Source organism: Cariama cristata, unplaced genomic scaffold, assembly GCF_000690535.1.
Source record: "Cariama cristata isolate BGI_N322 unplaced genomic scaffold, ASM69053v1 scaffold12093, whole genome shotgun sequence".
In the NCBI taxonomy this organism is placed as follows: Eukaryota; Metazoa; Chordata; class Aves; order Cariamiformes; family Cariamidae; genus Cariama; species Cariama cristata.
In genome coordinates, this window is record NW_009610211.1 from 59876 (window position 1) to 83056 (window position 23181).

At 37.6% G+C, this 23181-nt stretch overlaps 1 protein-coding gene across 1 annotated transcript; it reads right to left on the reverse strand.

Annotated features, from left to right (window-relative positions):
- Positions 1 to 5957: 5957 nt before the first annotated feature.
- On the reverse strand, positions 5958 to 6072 carry LOC104159797 (acylphosphatase-2; the record flags this gene model as incomplete). Its single annotated transcript, XM_009697800.1, has 1 exon — positions 5958 to 6072. A coding segment is annotated over one exon (115 nt), but the record flags the coding sequence as incomplete, so codon positions are not given.
- Positions 6073 to 23181: the final 17109 nt, after the last annotated feature.

Sequence of the window (23181 nt, forward strand, 5' to 3'; positions counted from 1 at the left end):
GCATTAATAATGCATTTCCTTGCTAGTCAGTGTTCCTCCAGTTGCATGACCACAGACTGTTCTCACTGAAGTCCATGGCAGCATTCCAATGGAACGTAAGCCAGGGCCTCCGAGGAGAGAACTGCTGTCTCGCCATTGTTAATTTTGTTTTCTCCCTGCCAAATACAAGTGAATGCCAGGTTACCTTTTAGCTAATGGAGAAACCTAGGAATTCTGGGTATACCTCTAATTCAGCTGGGTTTTAGTGTGCTATACATATCAGATCTGGAAAAGAATTGGTCTCAAACAGCCAAAAGGGCACTCTCCCTTTTTTTTTCCCCCCTGGAATAGACACCAGTGCATGGTTATGATGGACAAAATTCACTTTTTGACACTGATGAAATGTCTGTGAATCAAAAGCATGGCTTAAACACTATTGTCCACATTCAGGAACAACTCAAATACAGGAAGAAACATTACAAGACTGTCCCGTTTCTAAAACAGAAGAATTATGGGCATTAGTTAACACCAAGAAGCTGTTTGCACAGCTACAAGAGCCCACACTGCCATTTCAAACAGCAGATCCCTTCTCTGATGATATTGGACTAAGCTTCTCATTCTCCTCCATCAATGCTTATTTAGAGTGTAATTCTTTGTGCTCCCACCTTCTGATATAAAGGCGATTACATTTCACAACTGATTTAGAGTGATTCATATCAGAACAGACTTTTATATATTTATATTTGTACTCATGTATATTAACTATTATAGTAAGATCACCTAATTGTAGAAAATAACTAGTATCTTCATAATTACTTAAATAATTCTTGAATTTTGACTAGCAAAGCCTTCCAATCCATTTCTGCAGCCCTTTTAATCAAAGTGAGGTTTGCTCCTCCTTTGATCTTCCATTTCAGCATTTCTTATTCAGTTATGTCAGTATTAATCTCAAGTGAACTGGGGCAAGCATAGTTATTTTAAGTCTGTGCAGAGCGTGTTGGTTTTGATACAGAAATAACTTCTGACTCTTTAATACTAGTACTTATATCTACTACACAAGATACCATGAAGAGCCTTGAAGAACAAACAATACACAGAAATTCCGATCTACAGTATTGCCAGTATATAAACAGACCTTTTAAAAAGACCATAGCATACACCAATTTTTGCTCTCATCGTCTTTCATGACAACACTCCCTTCTAATGAGAGTACTTTCAGCAGGTAGTAGTATGCAGCTATGCATTAATCAGTAAGCTCTCTTGACTAATCCAGTTCATTCTGTCTAGTAAGAGGATTTCAGCAGCAAACATGCATACAGTTTTCTAAGAAAGCAAGCCAAAAGAAAGGCAGCTCCAGAGGATATCAAGAAAATAAAAAGTGACAGATTGGTGTCACCTAAGAGAAAGTATGGCAGGAGATACAATCATGCTTTTCTCCATATGAAGGCTTAAGAATGAGTAGGTATAGCAGAACATTCCTACTCTGCATTACAACATTCTAAGTATTGAGACTAAACAGCGTCATACAAGATTACATCATTCCTGATGATGCAGAATGCTCTCATCCCATTCACTGCTTAGGGAAGGTTTTTTTATTCTTTTATCAAATAAAAAAGCCATCAAATTTTGAAATTGTCTGGCCATTTAGGAGTTAAGCTCCAGTTTTAACTAACATGTCTGGTCTTAACATTTCATGTGATCTTTCTTAAGTTACAGTAGAATACAAGTCAGGCACAAGATTTTTTCCTTCAAGGAAGTCGCATTGTCCAGAATTCACAAATAAGCTGGAAATAGTAGGAACAGACTTTCAGAAGTCTCAGACCTTTTTAGATAGGTAGAAACTATTTTCACTTACAGCAAGAATGGAGCTGGCCTACACATCATTTGTTCTTGCTCTGTTGCATTTTTTAAAAAAGTCAAAATAAAATTAAAGGATATCTGCAGCTATAACTGAGTAATATCAGCATGTAGTAGAAAAGGGGAAAGGTGTCAACTTAGTTTTGATGTCTAATTAGCCAACTGTTCTTGCCTTTTTTTCCTATCTTACCATTGAAATTCTTTGGCTCCTCAAAATCATGTTTTCGTTAAATCTAGAGATACTGCTCTGATGTTCTGCACACGCTGTTATTTCCACAGATTGGAAGATTTTGGACTCATAATGCTTTAACAGAATCTGAAGATTAAATAAAATGAGAATATTAATGCATGCTGTCCAAGACACCACTTTGTTAGTTGCAGTAACACAGCAACACATGACTTGCAGCATAGTAAAATATTTCTAAGCAACCAAATTCTACAGAGAGCTTAAATCTCCCCAATTGGGAAGGTGCCTTGCCCAGACTCATCCAAGTCCCTCTGACAAGCTCTTCATCCAACTCAGAACCCCTGAATTCACTGGCCCATCACCCAGGAAGCTGACAGATAGAAGTTACCACCATCTCCTGCCATGTCACAGGCTCACCATTAAGTCTTGACCTGCTCAGACTGCAGGACTGCATCCTGCCTCAATCTGAAGGATCTTTCAGACAGAGAACAGAAGTTACTTTGAATAGTCTTCAAATATCTGCCTCGGAAAAAGTCACCCGAGTTATAAAAAACAAACTGGTATCTGTTCGCTTATAATAGCCTCTTCAGGACAGCAACAATGACACACTGTCTTCTGGACTACTTCTTTTCAACATGCTTTCCAGAACACCATCTCATGTAAGCTACTTACAAACTTTAGTTTAGTCTTTCTTGCAGTCACTACAAGCCTCCATTCTGTGTGCAGCATATCCCCAAGGAGATGCAGGATTGTTTGCTTACTGCCAATGATCACCTGGGCAAGAGTCCTACAAGTTTGTATTTACCCACAAGGCAGGTGCCACTTTGTGCAAATCAAACATTTCCCTGTGCATAAAACAAGTTACTTCAAGCTGGCTATATGCCTTGACAAATACAGGATCCTAACAGTACTGCAGGCATTTACATGAATAACACATGGCTATGCAATAACAGTTAAGAACAGATACGATGCGCTAAAGTTTGATTTCAATGCAACATAAAAAGAGCCTAAGATGTCCGTAAGGGCATCTCCCCATGGCCATGCATCAGGATGCCTGCAGCACTCAGTAACTCAAGTATTAATTCCTCTGCTTGATAACAGAGAGGCTTTGGCCTCAGTAAACTCTCAATTCAGAGGGAGAGACTTTTTTTTTTCCTATGTTATATATATATTTTTATTACCCTTACACTACCTTGGGCCATTCAGCTAGAATGAGGAAGCATAATGGAAGAGACCCCTTTGCCCCTCGGAATTCCATTCACTTCAGAAAACTCTATATTGGTATATTCCGGAAGTACACCTGGCTAAGACTTCTCAAAACTTTGAAGGTATGGAATGCAGTATTTTATTCCCTTCTCTTCCTCCGAAACCCCTGCCCAGGGCTTCTGGGAAACAGTCACACACCTGTAATGCTTATTTGCTCAGTAAAATTTTAACTTCTCTAAGAATGAAAAGCATACTAAGTGCAATTTATCTCACACCATTAGAAAACTGTTAAATACATGTACTGTGTGTTGTGTCATAATGTATTTCAGTTTCCAGTGTAAAAAACCCCCACACCTAAGCTCAGAAAACTTGCATGTATTTTTTGCCTCTTGTCATATCACTGGTGAGGGAAGTGGATGCTGAAAATAGAAAACATCAAAGAGGAAGGTTATAGATGTATTCCAGAATCAACCTTTTCATCAGATAGGCTCAAAATGAGCACAAAAGCAGAGGCTGAGTGTTATTGCACAGATATAGGGGGGAAAAAAAACCAACCCATGTGACAGACTCAGCAAGAGATCTGGCCTACGGTGTACAGGCCACAGATTACAGGAATTATATTTGCTTAATACCATATTAGAAGTAGCTTCTGCCAAAACACTTCTTGGCCAGGAAAAGCATTCTAAAATCCTTAGTGTAAGGCTCATCAAAACTTCAAGTATTTTTTGTTTTCAATATGTGAGAAAGTTACATACAGCTTTCTTCATCTTTCAACTTTCTCAAAGTTTTCTACCCCCAAAAGCACTTTAAATGGCTGCTTCCCACTCTTCAAGCCTTGCATTTCTAATGGAGTTAGGGTAAGATTACTGAGTCCTTGTGAGCATCCAGCTCCACCCATGCCAACACAAAAGAACAATTTCATCTTTGACTCCTCTTCCTGTGTATCTAATGTCCCATTTGTTTTCTGCCTTCCTGTATCATTGTTGCTTAAAACATGAGCAAAGCAACTTGGCTGGAAACGCCTTTGAGGGACTATCTTCTGCCAGGTAGCTTCAAGGAAGATGTAAACTACTTATGTTCGGCAGGATACAATTTTCGGAGAGGATGGAACAGCTATTGCGCTACCACTACTTTTGAACTTTGCCATTTACCATTTGAGTTGAACAAGAGTTATTGACAATGACTTCAACAAAGGATGCTTGTGTATAATCACAGTCAAGCACAGTTTGAACTATAACAGTATTTATAAATAACTCCTGCAAATTCTAGAAAGGAGATTTTACTGTTTAATGCACAAAGGCTCAGTGAAAATAAATCTAGTAGTCAGTAGAAATGCCCTTCTACACATACCTTGTTCTGTGCAGATGAAAAAGCACAATGCTTAAGTTATGAGATGTCCTTTCCTGAAATTAAAAAAGTGAACTGCAAATTTGATGATGTTGCCTAAATTGACACTACCTACCCTTAGAAGAGGTACAGACCAGCCAGTGGCAATACCAGCTTAAGTATCATCATGAAGGGCACCTTAGAGGATAAAGCCCAGGCAGACAACAGCAGGCTCAGCCCATGCTCGGAGCCAGCCTGAGGCCCTGTGACCACATTACTGCAGCATTACTGCGCTTTACTGTACTACAGACTTCTCGGGGACTTACAGCATGAGCCTCCATCACAGCATGATGGCACCAGCCTTGATTAACTGAGTATTGCCAGATCACTCAGGTGCCTGCTTGGATATATCAGATCTAACCAAAGTCTTCCAGTCTGTACTAATCCTGACAGAGAAGTACTTCAGAAGTGAGGATATAGGTCTGCTCCAAGCCTGACAGACTCCTTGGTGCCTGTGAAAAGAGCACTATAGATGAGAACTAGATCCACTACTGCGAAGACTTATCCAATATTTATTGCAAGCACAAAACTAAAGTTTCTCAGGACCTTTCACATACTCAATATGAGATATGTGGGTGCATCATGTTGAATGAGGTTCCAACATACATTCCTAACTAAGGAGCAAATACATATCCATAAGGAAAATAACTGAAGACTTACATTTTAGTAAGAATGTCAAAAAAGCAAAACCATCAAAACATTCTTTGTAGTCAGTATGGATGTCAGCTGTAGGTAGACAAGGAAAAAGGGCTGAGAGGCCACACGTTTCATCACCTTGTTCTAAGGCTTATCTGCATTATTATAGAGAATTTTAAACCACAGCTGGTTAGATAATCTTAATTTGAGGCAATATACATTTATTTTAAATTATCACTATATCTTAACCAATTATTATAAATAACATGATCTATAATACAGAACTGTTACAATAGGTCTCTGTTCCAGCTCAGCAGTTAAGTATTTTTGGTGAGATTACAAACAGCAGAACATAAATTTATTATTTTGCATCTAAAACATGAATCACAGTGTAAAGATTAGGTGCCATATGGTAATATATAACAAGTCTTGTTGTGCACAAATAATCACTGACACTTAACCATTCAATCTAGCTTTCAAAATACAATAACTTAGCTATCAGCATTTTAGATACTAGATATTGACATTCATGGTGTAAAGTGCCTAATATATCAACTAAGAATTCTTACTTCATATGAACAGGGGTTATTAATATTTATCTCTAGTATAGAAAGCATCCAAATGCTCTTGTGACATTTTATGGAGGCACAGAAAATACCACACAGCAGAAACATCATAGTTTTGTGCTTAGTGATGTTTTCTTTTATTAGTATCTAGTGCTAAATCCTGAGAATTCAAGCTTGGAAATCTCCTTTTCATTGGAAAAGTTTGTTCGATCTATGCGAGAACTTGGGCTTCCGACTTTACTCAGCCAGGATTTCCTGCAAAAAAAATGAGAGGGTTAGCATATTAAGGACTGCACGCATGGGGTTTATTCTCTTGTCATGCCCCCCCCCCCCCGCGTCTTTTTTTTTTTTTTTAAGAGCCACAAGAAGCAGTCTTTCAAGGAGGAAGCTACCCCAAATATGTTTAGTTCTTTTTGGTTTTCCCTCCCTTTCTCCTTTAAAAGGAAAACAAATGATTTAAAAGGCATCAGTATTTCAAAAAGTAGTACACAATATTACATAAAAATACATCTGACAAAAGGCTAAAGCAGATTCACTGTAATGATGCCTTTTAAGTGCTTATCAATAGCATTAAAATAGGTATATATTACCTTTGCAGATTCAATACTACGCTTTTAGCAGGGACCTCAAAACCATTCATAATTGAAAAATACCATGAAAAAATCTAACACCCAGTTTACTCTTTTCTGACAACTCAAAGAAATGAAAACTGAAATGAAAATGAGTAAGTTCAAAACCAGCAAGACAAAGCAAACAAAAATTATGTCAAAGCAACACCAAATTGTAATAAATACTGAATTTTACACAGGCATTCTCAACTAGGGATTTTGCATTTGCATTCTGATCCAATCTCTAATTATGCTGGGGCTTGCCCTCTTCCACAGCACATTTGAAAATTGTATTGAACACAAATTACAATAAGGTAATCAAGGCTGGAAGCCAGCAGTGCAATGGCTGCTCCTACGCACATACCCATTGTATTCCTATCCTGCAGCAATTTGCTAATTCACAGTAGTGATAAGCTGTTGTGTGATAAAAGGAGGTGCACAAACACTTGAAGTGTAGCAGATGACACTGCTTACCGAGAGGCTTATTTAGAAAATATATTTTCAGTATTTTCTGTAATACTAAAGTCTCAGAAATAGAAAAGAGAAAGTATTTTAGTGTACCACACTTAAAGGGAAATATACTCCATGCAAATACTTTTTATAGTTTTAATGATGCATAAACTGGTACACATATTAACTGATTAGTATTAAAAAATATATCATTATTCATTTAAATTTCAATTTGAAGATCATAAAAGTTGTCTTATTAAGAGTTATGTTAATTAATCCATTGAGAAACCACACTGAGCATTATAAAATGCAATGTTCTTGCAGCGAGACTTAATTTTGATGTCTTTATAATGAGACTTGTGCACAGAGGTTGATTATTTTGGGCCAGTAAATAAAACACACCTGAGGTATAGTAATGCAGAGAGATTGCAAAATTGTTAGAGACAGTATGTGACCAGATTTATTTTTTTTTCAGACAGTTTGACTCAACACCACAAACTCAAATGTCAGAGACACATTTTCTCCAAACTGTGCTAGTCCTTCATAAGATCAGTCTCATCACCAGCACAGACAGTTCCAAACCTGTATTGAGGATCTATGCAACCAACCTCATTCTTGAAACTCCATGCAGAGTCTCTTGATTACGAAGAAACATACATCCTTAATACTTTATTAATAAAGCAGTTATGTCCTATTAATGTATTTTGAAATATAACCCTAGGAGCTGCGTGGCGGATTCTAGACTTGCAGTGCCAAAGAGCTTACTTCATGAGCTGCTTCCTACTTGACCACCAAAATAGAGGCTCTATATGGAAAGACTTCCTAGAAAACACAAACCAGATAGCAGTATCTCATGCTCAAAGCGTGACAAGCCTTACTTTAGTATACAGCAATTAATAAGTATTTCTGTCAGGTCTTTACACATCTTCACACCTCTTGTTCTTTGCTTCATGTTGTGAATGCCTTCCCTTCGCACCCATTTTAGATGAAGCCTTTCCAGTAAGGAGTATAACCCAGGAATAGGAGTACATAAGTGAAACAGAACCCAACTTTCCACTCTGCACTGGAGCCCTAAAGGCAGACCAGATATTTCAACAGAAGGAAAAAAGCCTAGTAATGGAGCAAAATGGGTTGGTCTATTTTATGAGAAACCTGAAGAGCTCCTTGTTTATTTAGCAGAAAAGTCTCTAATACAGTTGAATGTCCTTCAGTGAGAAAAGAACATATATCTGAAATACTGAATTACTTAAAATAATCTGTGCTATTTTTAGAAGACTCATGTGATATCCATAAGTGAACAGACCATTTCCTTTTTTTCTTCTCATTTTAAAGGTGAGTTTGTACTGGACAGAACCAGAAGAAATATATTCCTTGCCCAGCCTTCATAACTGTACAGAAGACTAAAATTCATCCATGGCTGCTTCCAATTCCCAAGTTCAACTGCATGAAGAAAGTAACTCTGCAAACTTTGCACACAAACTTTATTCATTGTCAGCACCATATACTCTCACATGAATAAGTAAAAAGCAAAAATTATGAAAATCCAATTAAAACAATCCAGCTCCATGGAAACTCTTTATAGGATGCATATATTTTATTCCTTATTTAATGCAGGAGGTAGAGAAGAAAGTGTTACAGAACTGCTCCCCACTTGGAAATTGCCTGACTACAGGAGCTCAATTCTTCATTGAGATGCTAATACTTTGCACAATAGGACTTTCTTCATTGATCTTCCCTCACTTTCTTCAAGTGAGGAACCATTCACTGAACACTATGAAGCAGCACATTTTTTACAAGCTAAGCAAGCAGAAAAATCAGTATTTGCTAAAACTAGGACACAGTTATAGTTGTTTCCTCATTTATCTACAGAGCAGAAAACGTGGTCTTCAATATCTTTAGTAAGAGTAGTATTTTTACAAGTGGTTTTAACTTTCATTAGTAGCCAGATCAATAGATCTGAGTTAAGAAAAGGTTCTGTAACCTCCTTTTGCTTCACTCAGCCTTCTTAATTGTTTCACATGTGCCATGAATTTCAGATCACCCAATATGCACAAGAGATTACCTACAGTTACTGGCAAGCTAGAACTCCAAATGCTACTTATAGCATCCATTTTTCAAATTCACTGCTGCTACCCACTTCTCTTGAAGTGAGAAAGCAAGCCTCCACCTTGTCACATGGGGTAGGCCTGAACCACACCGGGACATTCCTTTAAACTAGTCTGCAATGGGACAGTATAAAGCTTACTCGTCAATGTTAAAGAATATATTTCTAAAGCTACACTACTGCTTCAATGAGTCTGAACAAGAGCTAATCTCCAAACAGCCATTTCCTACCACATTTCTTTTCTAAAGTACTGCACATCCATGCATCTGCTCTTGGCCACGCTTTGATCTCGCTGTTCAAAACCAAACTGACAGCGTGGGGCCTTGATCGACTCAGATACACTTTAATCTTAGATTTATGAGTTGTACAACCTCCCAAGTCTGAGGGAGAAGCCAGACAGACCGGTGCCCCCGGGTCTCTCCTCAGGGCATGCAGCACTCCTAGCGAGTCTTCCCGCCCTCTGCCACAGGGTTGACAACACCCAGCTGATTGGTTCATTCATACAGGCAGCACCCGACAATTGGCTGTTGTCCATGTGGGCAGCCCACCTCCTTCTGGAAGCTTCTCCACAGCCTCACAGCCAGTAACCACCCCTTGACCCCCAGATGTCTCTTGCAACTGCACCTTCCATCCACCCCAACTGGCCAGGGCTGCTTGCAAAAATACCCCCAAACCAGCCAAAACAACATTCCCAAGCACATCTGACACTCCAGGCATTGTTACCGAAGCCACTCAGAGTGTATTTCCTCACCATTCTAGATTTTACTTCCTCAGCTTCCCAGCCAGACTTAAACATATGCTTTCCCCATCCCCATATTCATGGTGGCTTACTCCTAAGAGTTTAAAACAATCGGATTCATCATCCTTTCCCTTTTATCATTTCATTAACTACAACAAATCTTGCCAAGTGACTCTGGCCTGTTACCTAGGCAACCAGGCTCTTTCCATTCAACATGTTATTGGAAAATGACATCTAAAGAGCTGGGTTTGCACCATCCCTATTTAAATCCTCTCAGAAATAGCCTGGCTGTGTACAGTATTCCAAGCAGACAGTTTTCCTGCACGATGAGGCACACGTGCCTACCCGTTCACTCGTCAGAACAAAGCCTGACCAGGTCAAATCTGGAGAGTTCTCTGGAAATGTTACTCCAAGAGCTTTGCCTCTGTAATAGAAGATAATACTAGCACAGCCCTGAATAAATACCACACTTTGAATACTACAAGGCAGGAGAGTAATTTTTGATTTCCCTGAATATTTTTTTTTTAAACTGAAATCTATGCTATAAAACAGATTTCTCTAAAATAAATGGCTTGGCACTATTCTCCGACTGAATTATTTTCCTACTTTGATAAGGAAAAAGTAACTGATACAGGAAGAAATAGGTCTTTTTCCACCTTTACACAGCAGGCATGCCAAACAAGCCCACAAATGAACAATGCATTTTTTCCCTGTGCTAGATTATCAAACCATTGATACACACAGGATGCTTCTGTAACAGTTCACTTATTGTATGCAAAAAGGCAAACTATTTTATCCTGAGATTGGAGCAATTTAGAGTCTATAGTGCTAGAAATGGCCCTACAGCATTAATACTCGGTGAGCTAGGCACAGTTTAGGGATATGTTTCTCTTTACCTTAACCACAGCGTCACAGCAGAACAAAAGAAATGTCTGCTTTTATTTAGAGGGAGAAAAAATAAAGGCAATGGCTTATTTACAGTTTTTTTCCCTTTGTTTGGGATAAAACATTGGAGAGAATGTTACTTCTTGAAGATTGTATTTACATCTGTGACAGTGTATAGACTAGGATTGCAAATATTTATAAAATACCTCCAAAATGTTGTTGTATTCTGAAACAGTACTGTCAAGTTTTCATAAATCCTGATATTTAAATGTTTGCAGAAGTGTGGAATTCTTCATGGCTGTCTGGCTTCTGAGCTTTTGGGAAGAATTTTAGCCATGGTTTTCAAGCTTTTCTCTACAATCACATTTTACCTAAAAACTTTGTTGTTATAAACCTGAAATTCACATCTAGGTAAAGCCTCTAATAGCCTGTATAGTAAAGACATCTCACAGCTTACTGTAGAGCTATTCCATTGTCCCTTCACCTCTGCTTCTGCTGCCAGAGCCTAACAGTAAAATAGAAATCTGGAAATAAAATTTACAGCGTTTAATGTTGTTGTGAAAAAGTATCAGAAAGGATAAAAACCTTGGTAACAAAAGCATTTGAAAATATTGGGTTTTGACAAGATTTGAATCAGTGTGGCCTGAAAACAAAACACATTCAGTATTTTAACTTTAGCAAAAGCAATCAAGGCCTTCATAAGGTGAAGAAAACAAGTTCTGAAGAAAATACATGAGAGATCCTGGGAGGAATTACTAATATTTTGGCACAGGATAAGGTCAAGAGGACTCAAGCAATACATACAGTCAGCTTGCACCTACCAGCCTTCATCCTCTGTTTCTTGTAGTTTTCTTAGCTCTAACAACTAGGGTCTAGCTTGGGGTAAAAATTCTGAAGCCACCTGACCTAAAAAGCTGCTGCCTCTAGAGTTCTGCTCAAGGGGCCTCCATGCTGCCACAGAAACTGCTGCACACACACACACCCCCAGGCAAAGGGTATCAGATGGTTTTCAGACTGTTGTGCCTGCTGCCTGATACACCACCAAAAGCACTGCTGGCAGCAGTCCATACTAGGTCAGGATCAAATGTCTGCACTTAATTGCATGTCCATGCCATTTGCATCTACAAACCTGCAAAAGGAAGGGAGAAGTAGTGGAGGGAGAATGAGGCAAAGTACAAGGCAGGGGAATTTTAGCACATTTGTTAGGATGAGCCCACCAAATCAAAGCCAAGCAACTGGTTACTTCACAGGATTAAAACAGAGAAAGCCAGCAGTAGTCTAAGGATACAGGCCAAGAAGTGGGTGGGCTAGAAATGCAGCCACCTGCTCAGGCGTAGGCACAGTGCCTCAGAATAGAGCCGGAGCCTATGTGTGGGGAAGACTCTGCTGCTGCTGCCTGTTCACAAGCTGCTCTGGGCATCCCAACAACAGGAACTGCTTGGCCCATTGGAGATTTATATATCCCATTGGATAGTTCCAGAAGTTCTGGAACTGTTTCAGAAAGGGGAGAAAGAGGTATTTAATCAAAACTAGTGTTTGACTGTGTCTGTTTGACACAGCTGTCAGATGAATGTTGTTAATTTGTTTATATTTTTTCCTTTTCTGTCAAACCCCACTGCACTCAAGGCCAGTGTTTCTCTGGAGACGACATGATGAGATTTTCTTCAAGGTACTATTTGAAAGTAATGTCAACAGCAAGAGCACATTAGAAGACTCTGATATATTAAAGATATTGTGTGACACATTATGGAATAAGTTTCAAATACGTATACTTGTGTCACACTTCTATTTATAAACCTGAGAAAAATGACTTTATGTTAATGTTCATCACATTGTATATGTTATTGGCAAGATTTTTTCATGTAAAAGTGATCATCACTAGTTTGCATTAGTACAGAATTTGACCATGTGCCTCAAGTTTACTTTGTTATTCATATCTATGTTAAATATCTTCACCTGTTAAAGAGGAGGAATTATCCCAGAATGAACAAACCCAAGTCTGAAGTTGTTTTTTCTTGTATACAATGCAAAGATCTGTTGTGGATTTTCCTATTGACAATTTTGTTAAAGTTCAAGTAGAATTTAATAACTAACTTAAACATGAGATCCTAAGAAGTGTATTTTTATTAAAAAATTATCAGAATGCCTCTTTGTTTAAACCATGTTAGGCAAGTCACATTCGTCCTCCTTCATAGATGTTACCAGAAAAAACTACGCAACATTGCAGAAATTTGTTCCAACAAAGAAGAGCAAAGTAGTAAATGAAAAGTAAAACCAAATTCAGCTATTTGAGTAACTCAAAACAGCTTTTATGTCCACACTGACCTACAGAAACTACAAGACAAAAGAGAATTTCCTGTTAAGCTTGTGTCCTGTCTTCCCAAAGCAGTAAACATACCAGAAAGCCAGAAGCAGCAAAAAGGCCTATTGTATTTTTTCTTTGTAATGTCTGCCTCTACAAGGTACGATTTGGCTCACAAGGCAGACCAGGAATTTTGGCTAATCCGGCTCCATTGCACAGAACACAACTGAAAGTTAATTCTCATTCCACATCTATTAAATCTTAAGGTCACAGGGAGCTTAAATGAAGAGTAACTGTTGCTGTTAGCGTACCAGTTCAGGCTTGTGGAAAAGAAAAGCTAGTTCTAACACTTAGAAACCAATTAGCACCTGTCACCCACACAAACTGTATTAAAACAAATGGCTGTATCAGAGTTGAACAAAAAGTAAATTACTACTGCCTCTGACCACCAATTTTATACCTAAAAATGTTAATTAAACCCTTACCTTGGCCATTTCAAAGTAATCCTATTGGAAAACCATAACAAATCACACTTTGACCAATTCAGTTTTACTTAAAATCCATTTCATTATACAGCCTGGTAAAAATAAGACAGCCACTACAGTAAAGGGAGCCCAGTTACAGCCATCCAATTGGAGAAGTCGTATCAAACCAACATGCATCCACAGTCCAGGAAAGCAAAGACGACAGAAAACTGCAGATGACAAATGCAATGAAGAATTTGAACACCACCACTCTTCTGTTCTGTGGTAATGAGGTTCAGCAAGGGAGACAGACATAAAAGCCATATGAGGACCAACCCCCAACATTACCATGCTTACTATATCCTCTAGGTGATTCTCAGAAGACAGATTTACACAGAAAAATACAGATTAATTTCTTATACAAAAACTAAAAATAATGCCAGACCAAAACACTGTGAATTCCTTCAAAGCACCATTGGGATTCTTGCTATTTTCCTCAAAAGTGTCCTTTACAAGTACTTAGGATAGCTAAAACTCAAAAACAAGACAACTCACTGAGAAGTTGCAAACTGGCCCTTTCCAATTTAAGAAAATGGAGATCTTGAGAGAAGCATCACTATTTTTAAAGCATTATGCTACAGAGTACCGAGCAAGTCTGAGCGAGAATGCTTAGTATTTCCAGTGTTGCAGTCCCTGTACACAAATCTTACCTTTCCCTAGAACACTGCTGTTTGAATAAGTCAGGAGCTAACAGGCTGGCTCACTTCAAAACATGCAAGAGCGACCATTTCTATCAAAGTACCTTATATAAGCATCCACATGTGAGCACAGATTAGGCAGTTGATCATCCAGCTGTTCCTCAGGCTGCAGTACATGTACAACTGCTTTCATATGCACAAAACATCTGCCTGCCCATTTTTACAGTAAAACCAAAACCCACTCCTCATTTTAAGCTGAAATACATTGGATATGTTGGTATTTCGCATACATTTTCTTATTATTATTAGGTCAACTGATTAATGTGTGTTGGGACTTACAAATTACCTTTAAAGAAAAAATAACTGCAATATATGGTGTCTAGCCTCTATAGAAGTGGGTGCTGTTGACAAAAATATGTAATAATTGAGAATTACTTTTCTTTTTCTCTATAGTTTGCAAAAGTGTTCTGAATTTTTTATTAAGCATTCACCTAGCTCAGCTCCATTTTTTCCACTGACTTCATACTATGTGATTTAATTTGGTAATTTAAATTGCACACTTACAAAGGAAGCAGTTACACTCATCTTTTAATCTGCAATCTCAAGGACCTTTTTTTAAAGCAACTGTGATATAAAATAGTAGACATTTTAGTATACAAATTAAAAGATCAGGAAAATTTTAATAATGTTAGAAAGCACAACTGTTCAGAAAAGCACCAAGTAGGTTATATTAGCCAATAGTCTACTTAAATTTAACACAATGAGAAAATCTGGGCTTTGTCAAGACCTACGTTCATAATGCGCTTTTTGCATTATAAATACAGCTACGATAAGGAGGAAGCAAAAAGATTAACATAAGGATACGTTACAGCTATTACATTCTTCATTCAACAAGAGGTATTTGTGGTTTCCAGCACACCAGAACACGCTCTTGAGGTGAACTCAGCATGGTACACATTTACAAGGAAGGTAACATTGTACCCACGGTATACAAGATGTGTATATAATATTCCTTGGAAATAAAATCCCCTTTGTAATGTATTAGATTTGTTACCAAGAACTAGGATTTGTTGATATGTATTATTTATTGTTTCCGTAAATAACAGGAATAGATCTTCTATTCAAAACAGCTACATATTTCTCAAAGACCAGCATGTCTCCTCTGCCTTGAGGTAAATCTCCAGCCAAACAGCCTAAGGCAGCAGAGGCACAAAAATCAGATGTGCCAAGCCTCCAGCAGGCTGTCCCTTACAGAAGGGCAGACAAACTTTACGGAAGTGACTATGTCTTTCCACATTGTCACATCCCAAAGAATTTTATTTCATTTACAGTAAGAAAATTACTTTCATTCTTTAACATATTACTTCTTTATGATGTTTTTCTTATGACTTCACATACATTAAAAAAAACATTCCTGAAAGACCTTAATATAAAGATTGTTTTTCTCTACTGGCTTTATAAGTTCCATAAGTTTATCATTTCACTTGTGAGCACTTTGGTTTTAAGTCCATAAGATGACACAGGATATCTTTGCAGGTAGGTATTAAATACCTCATCTAAAGCAGCCTTCCAAGTCATGATCCCAAACTACCCTAATAGGAGGTTATCTTAGATAAATCAGTTGAGATCTTGAATTGGAGAGAACCAAAAATCTCTCAACCACAGGCTACTTGATCTCCTGTCTATGTTATTCAAATCAGCTTTATAACATCTCTAATTGTTAGGGTTTATACTTTCATTAATACCACAAAAAGCTCAATAGAAAAAAAGACCTATTCACATGAGCTGCAACAGTGCTGCAAGCACACCAATGGAAAAGTCCATTCCTGTGGTCTATAAACTGTCATTATGAATATACTCACTTAGTAGAAATAAACACACTTTACATCAAAGCTCCAAGCTATTTAAGGAAGCTATCAGAGCACGAACACATATTTTGGTTGAAAGTTTCTTTGTGTACAAAAAAAATTGTTTTAAACAAGGCTTTTAATATTTATGGAAGTAAGATCTGATACATGTTCTTGCCATTCAGTGGTTCCTGTGCTGTACCCTGCATCATATTTTTATTAAACCTGATTTTCAGAGTGTTTATCTAAAAAAATACTTTCTTGTTTGTTTGCAACAGTGATAAAATGAATCAAGAAACAGGTTTCTTCCTAGAAAAAAAAAATCTTTTTTCCTACAAAAATAAACTCAGACTGGAAATCTTAAACTATCACCTTCTCATGGCAACTATGGTACATGCTACTTAAAGTTACCACTTACAGCAAAAAACCCAGTAGATTTACTTTTTTTATTATTATTACGAGGATAATGGGCTTGATCTTTCCTCCTAAACTCTCCATTACTTTTGGACATCTTCCTGTCGACTCATTACAGTCTACACTTTAGCAGTACTTTTTGGTATTGAGAGCTTCAGACTTCAAAAACTAGAATAAAAGCAGAATTTTACTGAAGACAACATCCTATTTCTACTGAAGTCAACAGTAACACTTCTAAGGAGGACTTGCAAGACAGACTTGACCTCTGTTTTTATAAAATTTAAACAAAGACCTACAGCTACTCCAAGAAATAAACATCTAAAAAAGCCCAAACCAAGGAAACCATCACTGGAAGACAATTGGTCCATACTATTTTCAAGTATTCCTAAATAGGTATTGTTAATAACTATTAATGAGCATCTTGTCTTGCACAAAATTTTAATTTTTGTTGCTTATGCTTCATGTGATGTAAGCTACCAGAACAGAAATGTGCATCCAGAGGCAATCTGGAAAAAAGATGTTTTGGGTTAAACTAACAGATCCAAGAAACATTTCTCCAACTCATTAAATGTGCAGTGAGTCGGGTAATATTCTCCACTACAAAGAATTTCCATTTCAGAAAACATGTTGACCCCTTTTTTAGGATAACTGCATATTCCTTTGACCAGAGTATCAACTAGCTAAATCTGAGTTTCTCTAATATTTTCTAGTCCAAATAACTTGTTTGGTTTCTATTCAATTGTTTAAAAACACATTTGCAGAAGAACTATGGGCAATGAGTGAAGAGTATGTGCTTCAATAATGAAACTAAGATTATAGTTTTTTTAAGTAAGCAGTAAGAGTTAGGTAAAAATCAGCTCTCTGCTTTTAACGTATCTAAGCATATCAACTATTAGATTTTCAAGAGCATTGCTCAGGCACTGCCACCTTGCCACCTAACTACCATCTCTCAAAGGGAGTTTATAACAGCAGAGTAAGAATAGTATGTTGTAATATACAACAGGTTTTGGCATTTTGTGAAATGCTTGGTAAGAAGAGAATTACTGGCAAAGTATAAATATCTTCCTACACTCATAAATCTTCCTATTTTTCATCCTTCCTTCAAAGCTTCAGGGGCTGTCAAGAAGTATCAAACATCTCATTTGTCTTCTGTAATTAGGCCATTTTCTTTCTTTCCCTTCCCCTTTTTTTGAAATTTTATTCTGCCTGGACAGTTAAAACAGACAGATCTGTTTCTGATCACTTTCACACTGTAGACTGCTGCAGGGACTATGTAGGTTTTGTAATGTGAACTGAGAAGTACAAAAAAAATCCAAGAAAACCCAGTAGTTTCACCAGCAGCTAATTTTACTGAAATTTGGTATGTACAAATATTTCATTAGTATTACACTCGACAAAACTTAGGCTTTGTAGCTAATTGCCAGTGCCTTATTAAGGCACAAAAGGATGAGTACTGAATGCTACTAGGCTAGTCATGACTCACCACTTTAAAACAAATTTTGTTTTCTGTTACACAGCTTGCATGCACCCCACAGGAAGGGCTTTCCAACAGAATTGATGAAACTGGAATAATTCACTGGTACAGTCACAGATGCTGAGCTGCATTACATCTTTCCTGACTGAGAGCATTTCCTGCGATGGTCATGGTGTGGTGATCATCTGCATGCATGTTTTGGCCATTTCTTTAGTTATAACATTCCTGACTCAACTGTGCTAACAGGCACATTAAGAAGGGATTCAGGACTACAGTCCAAAGCTACTACTTTCTTAAAGTGAAGAACTAACTCCAATATTTGAAATAGCTCATTTCAAAGAACTCATCTCAAAATAAATTTGAGTTACTTGGTGCTTCCAGTGACAAAGATTTCCAAAGGCAGAGAGTTGAAATGCTGGCATTGAAGACTGGCAGGTTTCCTAGAATAAAACCTCTCAAGAGGCACACACTCATGCTCTTTAAATTTGCTCATGAAGGTCTGTTTGGCCATTTAAGTGCGTAGAGAGTAAAAGATGTTTTCCTTTTTTGCAATACCAAGACCTAACAACAAAATGAATAATTTATAAGCTTGCATAACTCTTCCTAAACATTAGCAGTGTATGATTAGGGGAAGCCATTCTAAAGTAATAATTTCATAAAATTCATGTCAGAACAGTTCATGTCATCATGCACTTGATAAAAACAAGAGTATGCTCCAGCTTCCTTGTTGTCCAGAAAAACAGTCCAAGCACTATATAAACCATCTCAGTTAAATATGAACTTTACAATACAACACAGCTGCAATGAAATTCAGGATGTAGTACACAACAGATAAAAGGGTGGCTACACCACAGATTTGGCTCCAGATAAAGACACTAAAAGCCTTCAGGAATTTAAGTGACCATTCTGAGACAAGCAAGGCCTGATTTTTAAGAGTATTTAAGATTATGAGAAGTCTCACCATCAAACAGATGTAACAGATCAGGACAGAGCTCAGTGCACATCACTTGCGCAAGTCACATTCCAGGGTCTCATACTGGGTATCAGTAAAAGGAGAAAAACAGATCAGGTATGAAAAGCCTAGTCTAAATTACCTGACTGGCATCACAGTGGAAATCTATTGTCGAAGTAGAAAAATTACCACCTTTCAGAGTGGTGTTTAATGGTCTTAGTTAGTCACCCTTCTTTTCTTCCTGTCTTCTTCACCTATAAGACTGATGAAAACAGAAGGCATGACCAGAAGCTACAAGTCCTTTTACTACACAAAGCCCACTGCCACCTCTGAACAAGCCTTCCCTGGACACTGAACAATGCAGTGGTTCTATGGAAAACGTAGTTTGTGAGGGTATAACTGAACCCTGGCTGGACAGGCACATGTAAGTAGAATGAATTACAACTGAATAAGTCTTAGACAAACACTTAACTTCACCATTTCTCCTAACCCTACAGGTTGCATCCCCACCAATGCCCCCTTCCATCCTGTAGTATATAACTTGGGAATAACTTCACCTCTGCAAAATTCCTCTGCTACTTCACATATAGTGAATAAGATAATGAACTCTTATTTGTATTTTTAGTACTTTTCACTCCTTTTGGGAGCAACGCTGCTTTCAGAGGCCAGAGCACTCTGTAGGAAAAGCACCCAATTGTGTGAAATTCTCACCCTGCAGAAATTGGTGGAAATCTTTCCAATGGCACAGAATCAGAATTTCATCCTTTATATCCCCACCAAGCAGGCATGATTGCCATTTCATTCAACATATTACAGAAATATCAGAAGTGCAAAGTAATAGTTTCATTTCTGATGCACTGAATCATTCTCTTGTATTTGGAGAAATTAATAGCTTAGTATTCTATCAGGATTTTCATTAGAAAGCACACATGCAAAGACGTCTGAAGTAACACAACTGCTACTACTGCACAGAAGGACAGACACATCCCACATGGGGCAAAACCTGCATTACACATAGTGTAGAAAAGAATACATAGAGCTAAATGTTTGCTGTGACACTTCCAGACTGAATATACTCTCAAATGCATGTAGGTTTCCAAATCAAAAGACCTGAATTTTTAAAGATCAGGGTTAGACAAAACATACCTCAAACTCTTGAAAACCAGTGCTATCTTAACCATCAGAGCACATTTCTTCTTGAACACACATACTAAACCACAGGTTAAATTACTTGGGAATACCAAACAACTCCAGGAGACTGGAAATCCCAGTACTCAGAAGTCAATAGATGTCAAAATCCAGTCACCAAGGACTTCTGCTAGCAATTCCTTAGACAGTGAATACTTGTAATGCTGATTCTAAGAATTAAACATATACAATGTCATAAACAATCCAGTACACAGTTGTTGACTCAGTTTTTATTGCAATGCAGGGAATTTAGCCACAGAACTCAGTAAAATTATGTAAAACATGTGTCTAACTCTTGCACTTGTAGGAAATTCTCAGTGCATACTGTGTACAATCAATAAAGCAACAACACTGTACTACAAGTTAAGAGTTCCCACATTTAACTTCACTCTCTTGTTCCTTCCTTTCATGACAAATACAGCATTTCAAGTATAAGCGCTGTAAGAGTTATGATGGTGCCTGCAAGTAAAAAAATTTACTCTTACTAGAGAACAACTTTTTCTCTTCTAATATAAAGCAGCAAAAAGGCATTTTATTTGAAGCAGTACATCCGTTTTGGCTTTAAACTTAATACAGGATGTTAAAGTCTTGCCTACATATTTTTTGGTTTACTTAAACAATGGAAATGAGTTTATAATTCAAGTATTGACAAATCTTTTACTATTATGGTACAAATAACTCTGTTCTTTCCTTCTCCTTTGCTTTAAGGATAGAAACAACTTTTAGTCTTTTAAGCAATTTTGCTTATTTATCCATATATTCTCATATAGTATGTAGAAAAATACTACCACATTTTCTTATTTTTTTTTAATTCCCCCAAATAAATAAAACTCCACATTTCAGCTTTAAAATAATTACTTCCAACCCATTTTTGTTGGACATTTTTTATGACTTAGCTTTCCAAAACTGGAAGACAAAGTCCCAAAATTCATAAATAGTGAAGAGTCCATTTCTTATTTCAGCTCTTAAGAGTGTTTCATCTTCAAGGTATGTTAAGAATCAATTCAGTGAAGGTCTATGAAACCTAACCACCCACTTCAATAGCTTCTTATTCAGGACATTCACTTACAAAATTTTTAATTCAAGAGCCTCAGGAGAGACTTTATCGCTCTCTACAACTACCTGAAAGGAGGTTGTAGTGAGGTGGGGGACAATCTCTTCCCCCAAGTAACAAGCAATAGAACCAGAGGAAATGGCCTCAAGGTGCACCAGGAGAGATTTAGATTGGATATTAGGAAAAATTTCTTCACTCAAAGGGTTGTCAAGCACTGGAAGAGGCTGCACAGGGAAGTGGTAGAGTCACCATCCCCGGAGGTATTTAAGAGATTTGTAGATGTGGTGCTTAGGGATGTGGTGTAGTGGTGGACTTGGCCATGCTAGGTTTACAGTTGGACTTGCTAATCTTAAAAGGTCCTTTGCAACCTAAACCATTCTATGATTACAAATATATCCAAGCAACCGGTAAGCATACCTCAATATAACTTACTCAAGGATTAGGCATATTAGTTTATGAAACCTGGATTTAGCTTCTTAGACCAAGAAATCCAGTATGAACTTGAGGAGGCAAGAGCCTTTTGAAACTAGACAAAAAGCAATGTGATTACAGTTGACATTCAAACTATTTAATCTAATATTAATAACTACTGCTTTGCCTTGCTCTTACAGCAGCAGTAAAATGATAGAAAGCAAGCCAAAAACCCCTGTCCAACTAATCAAATTGTAATTCATGACTAAGATAAACACCCCTTAGACTCCCCTCTGTACACTCAAAACCTGAGTTACAGTGCTGGGCCTATCTACTGCTCCTTCGCTGTGTCTGAGACAGAGAAAGATCACTGCATATTGCTAGAGCACATTCTCTCTAAAACGCACAGCACTGATGTATCTGAAAGGCTGGATGGCACCCAAGAACAGACAACAGTTTCTTACCTCTTACAAAATGCAAAACATTGATTTTATTAGGAAAAAAGTCATGCATTTTTCCCAGATATACAATTGATACATCACTAGTATGACCAGCAAGTACCAGCTAAGAAACAGACAAAACCTTAAGGAGAACAAATTACCAGAACAGAAAGCTATGCATAAACAATTCAGGCCTTGATCTGCATGTGTAGTTTCAACACAATTACATTTACTATGAGCACATGGGACAAAAATGGTTACATGGCAGTAGTTTTAACATGAACCATAAGCAGTTCGAAGTTGTTACATTTAAATAGAACAGCCACACAATTCTGATAGAAACCTGGCTGGAACACCAGACCCAAACATAGACATAGATGCTACGGGGAATGCAAAGAGCACTTAATGCAGAATAATGGCTAGCTTTCCAATCCATTTACATGTGGAAAAAATCTTTGTTCCCTCCAATTTTTCTCTCCATCTTTTTATTAGTTGCTCTTACAATCAAGGCTACCTCTCTGCATAGACACTCTATTGCACAACTTGAGCACTGCTAACACAGCTCTAACTTATGTTGCTTGCCATTAGCTCCACAAACAAGTTCTGACAGTCAAAAATCACAGGTCCTTGCTAGCGCATCAAAGATGCAGCTGGCACAGTGTTTCCTTATGAACTATTGGTACTTAAGACAGAAGAGAACTAGTCATCAGCAAAAAGGACAGAGGAAAAACAAGAAGTTGTTTTAAGCAGAACTAATGTGGCAAAGAGAGCAAGAAGTAAGTATGAATAGTAACAGTGTGCCTAAACATGCACAGTTAAATACAGAACATATCAGAGCAGCACTCTGCAACACATCAGCATTCACATCCACTGTTTTTCACCATTATGTTCAAAAGCACCACAATCTGCATGAAAATGGGCACAAAAACCTACAGAGAATGAGGACACCACCTTAAACCTCCTGATGAGGTTGCTTGGTAGCTGGGGAGGTTTGTAGAAGGCAGGAATAAAGGATGCATGGTAAAGTCTTGAATCAGGGATAAAACCAGAGACAGAACATCTCCAGTGTATGATAGAAGATCAAGTGACAGGTGAAGATGAACAAGCCACTTTGATCCATACACCCAAATGGAGATGCGAGAGAAACAAAGAACTATGTACACTTTCAAATAAGGACATATATAAACAGAATCACTCATATGCTTCTACAGAAATCACTTTGTAGGTTGCTCCAAAGTAACACGCTCTTAAAACTGGTGTATTTGTGTAAAATGTGATACAGAAAACCTAAATCTGTTCTATGATGTTACAGTGCAACATCAAAATGGCACTCT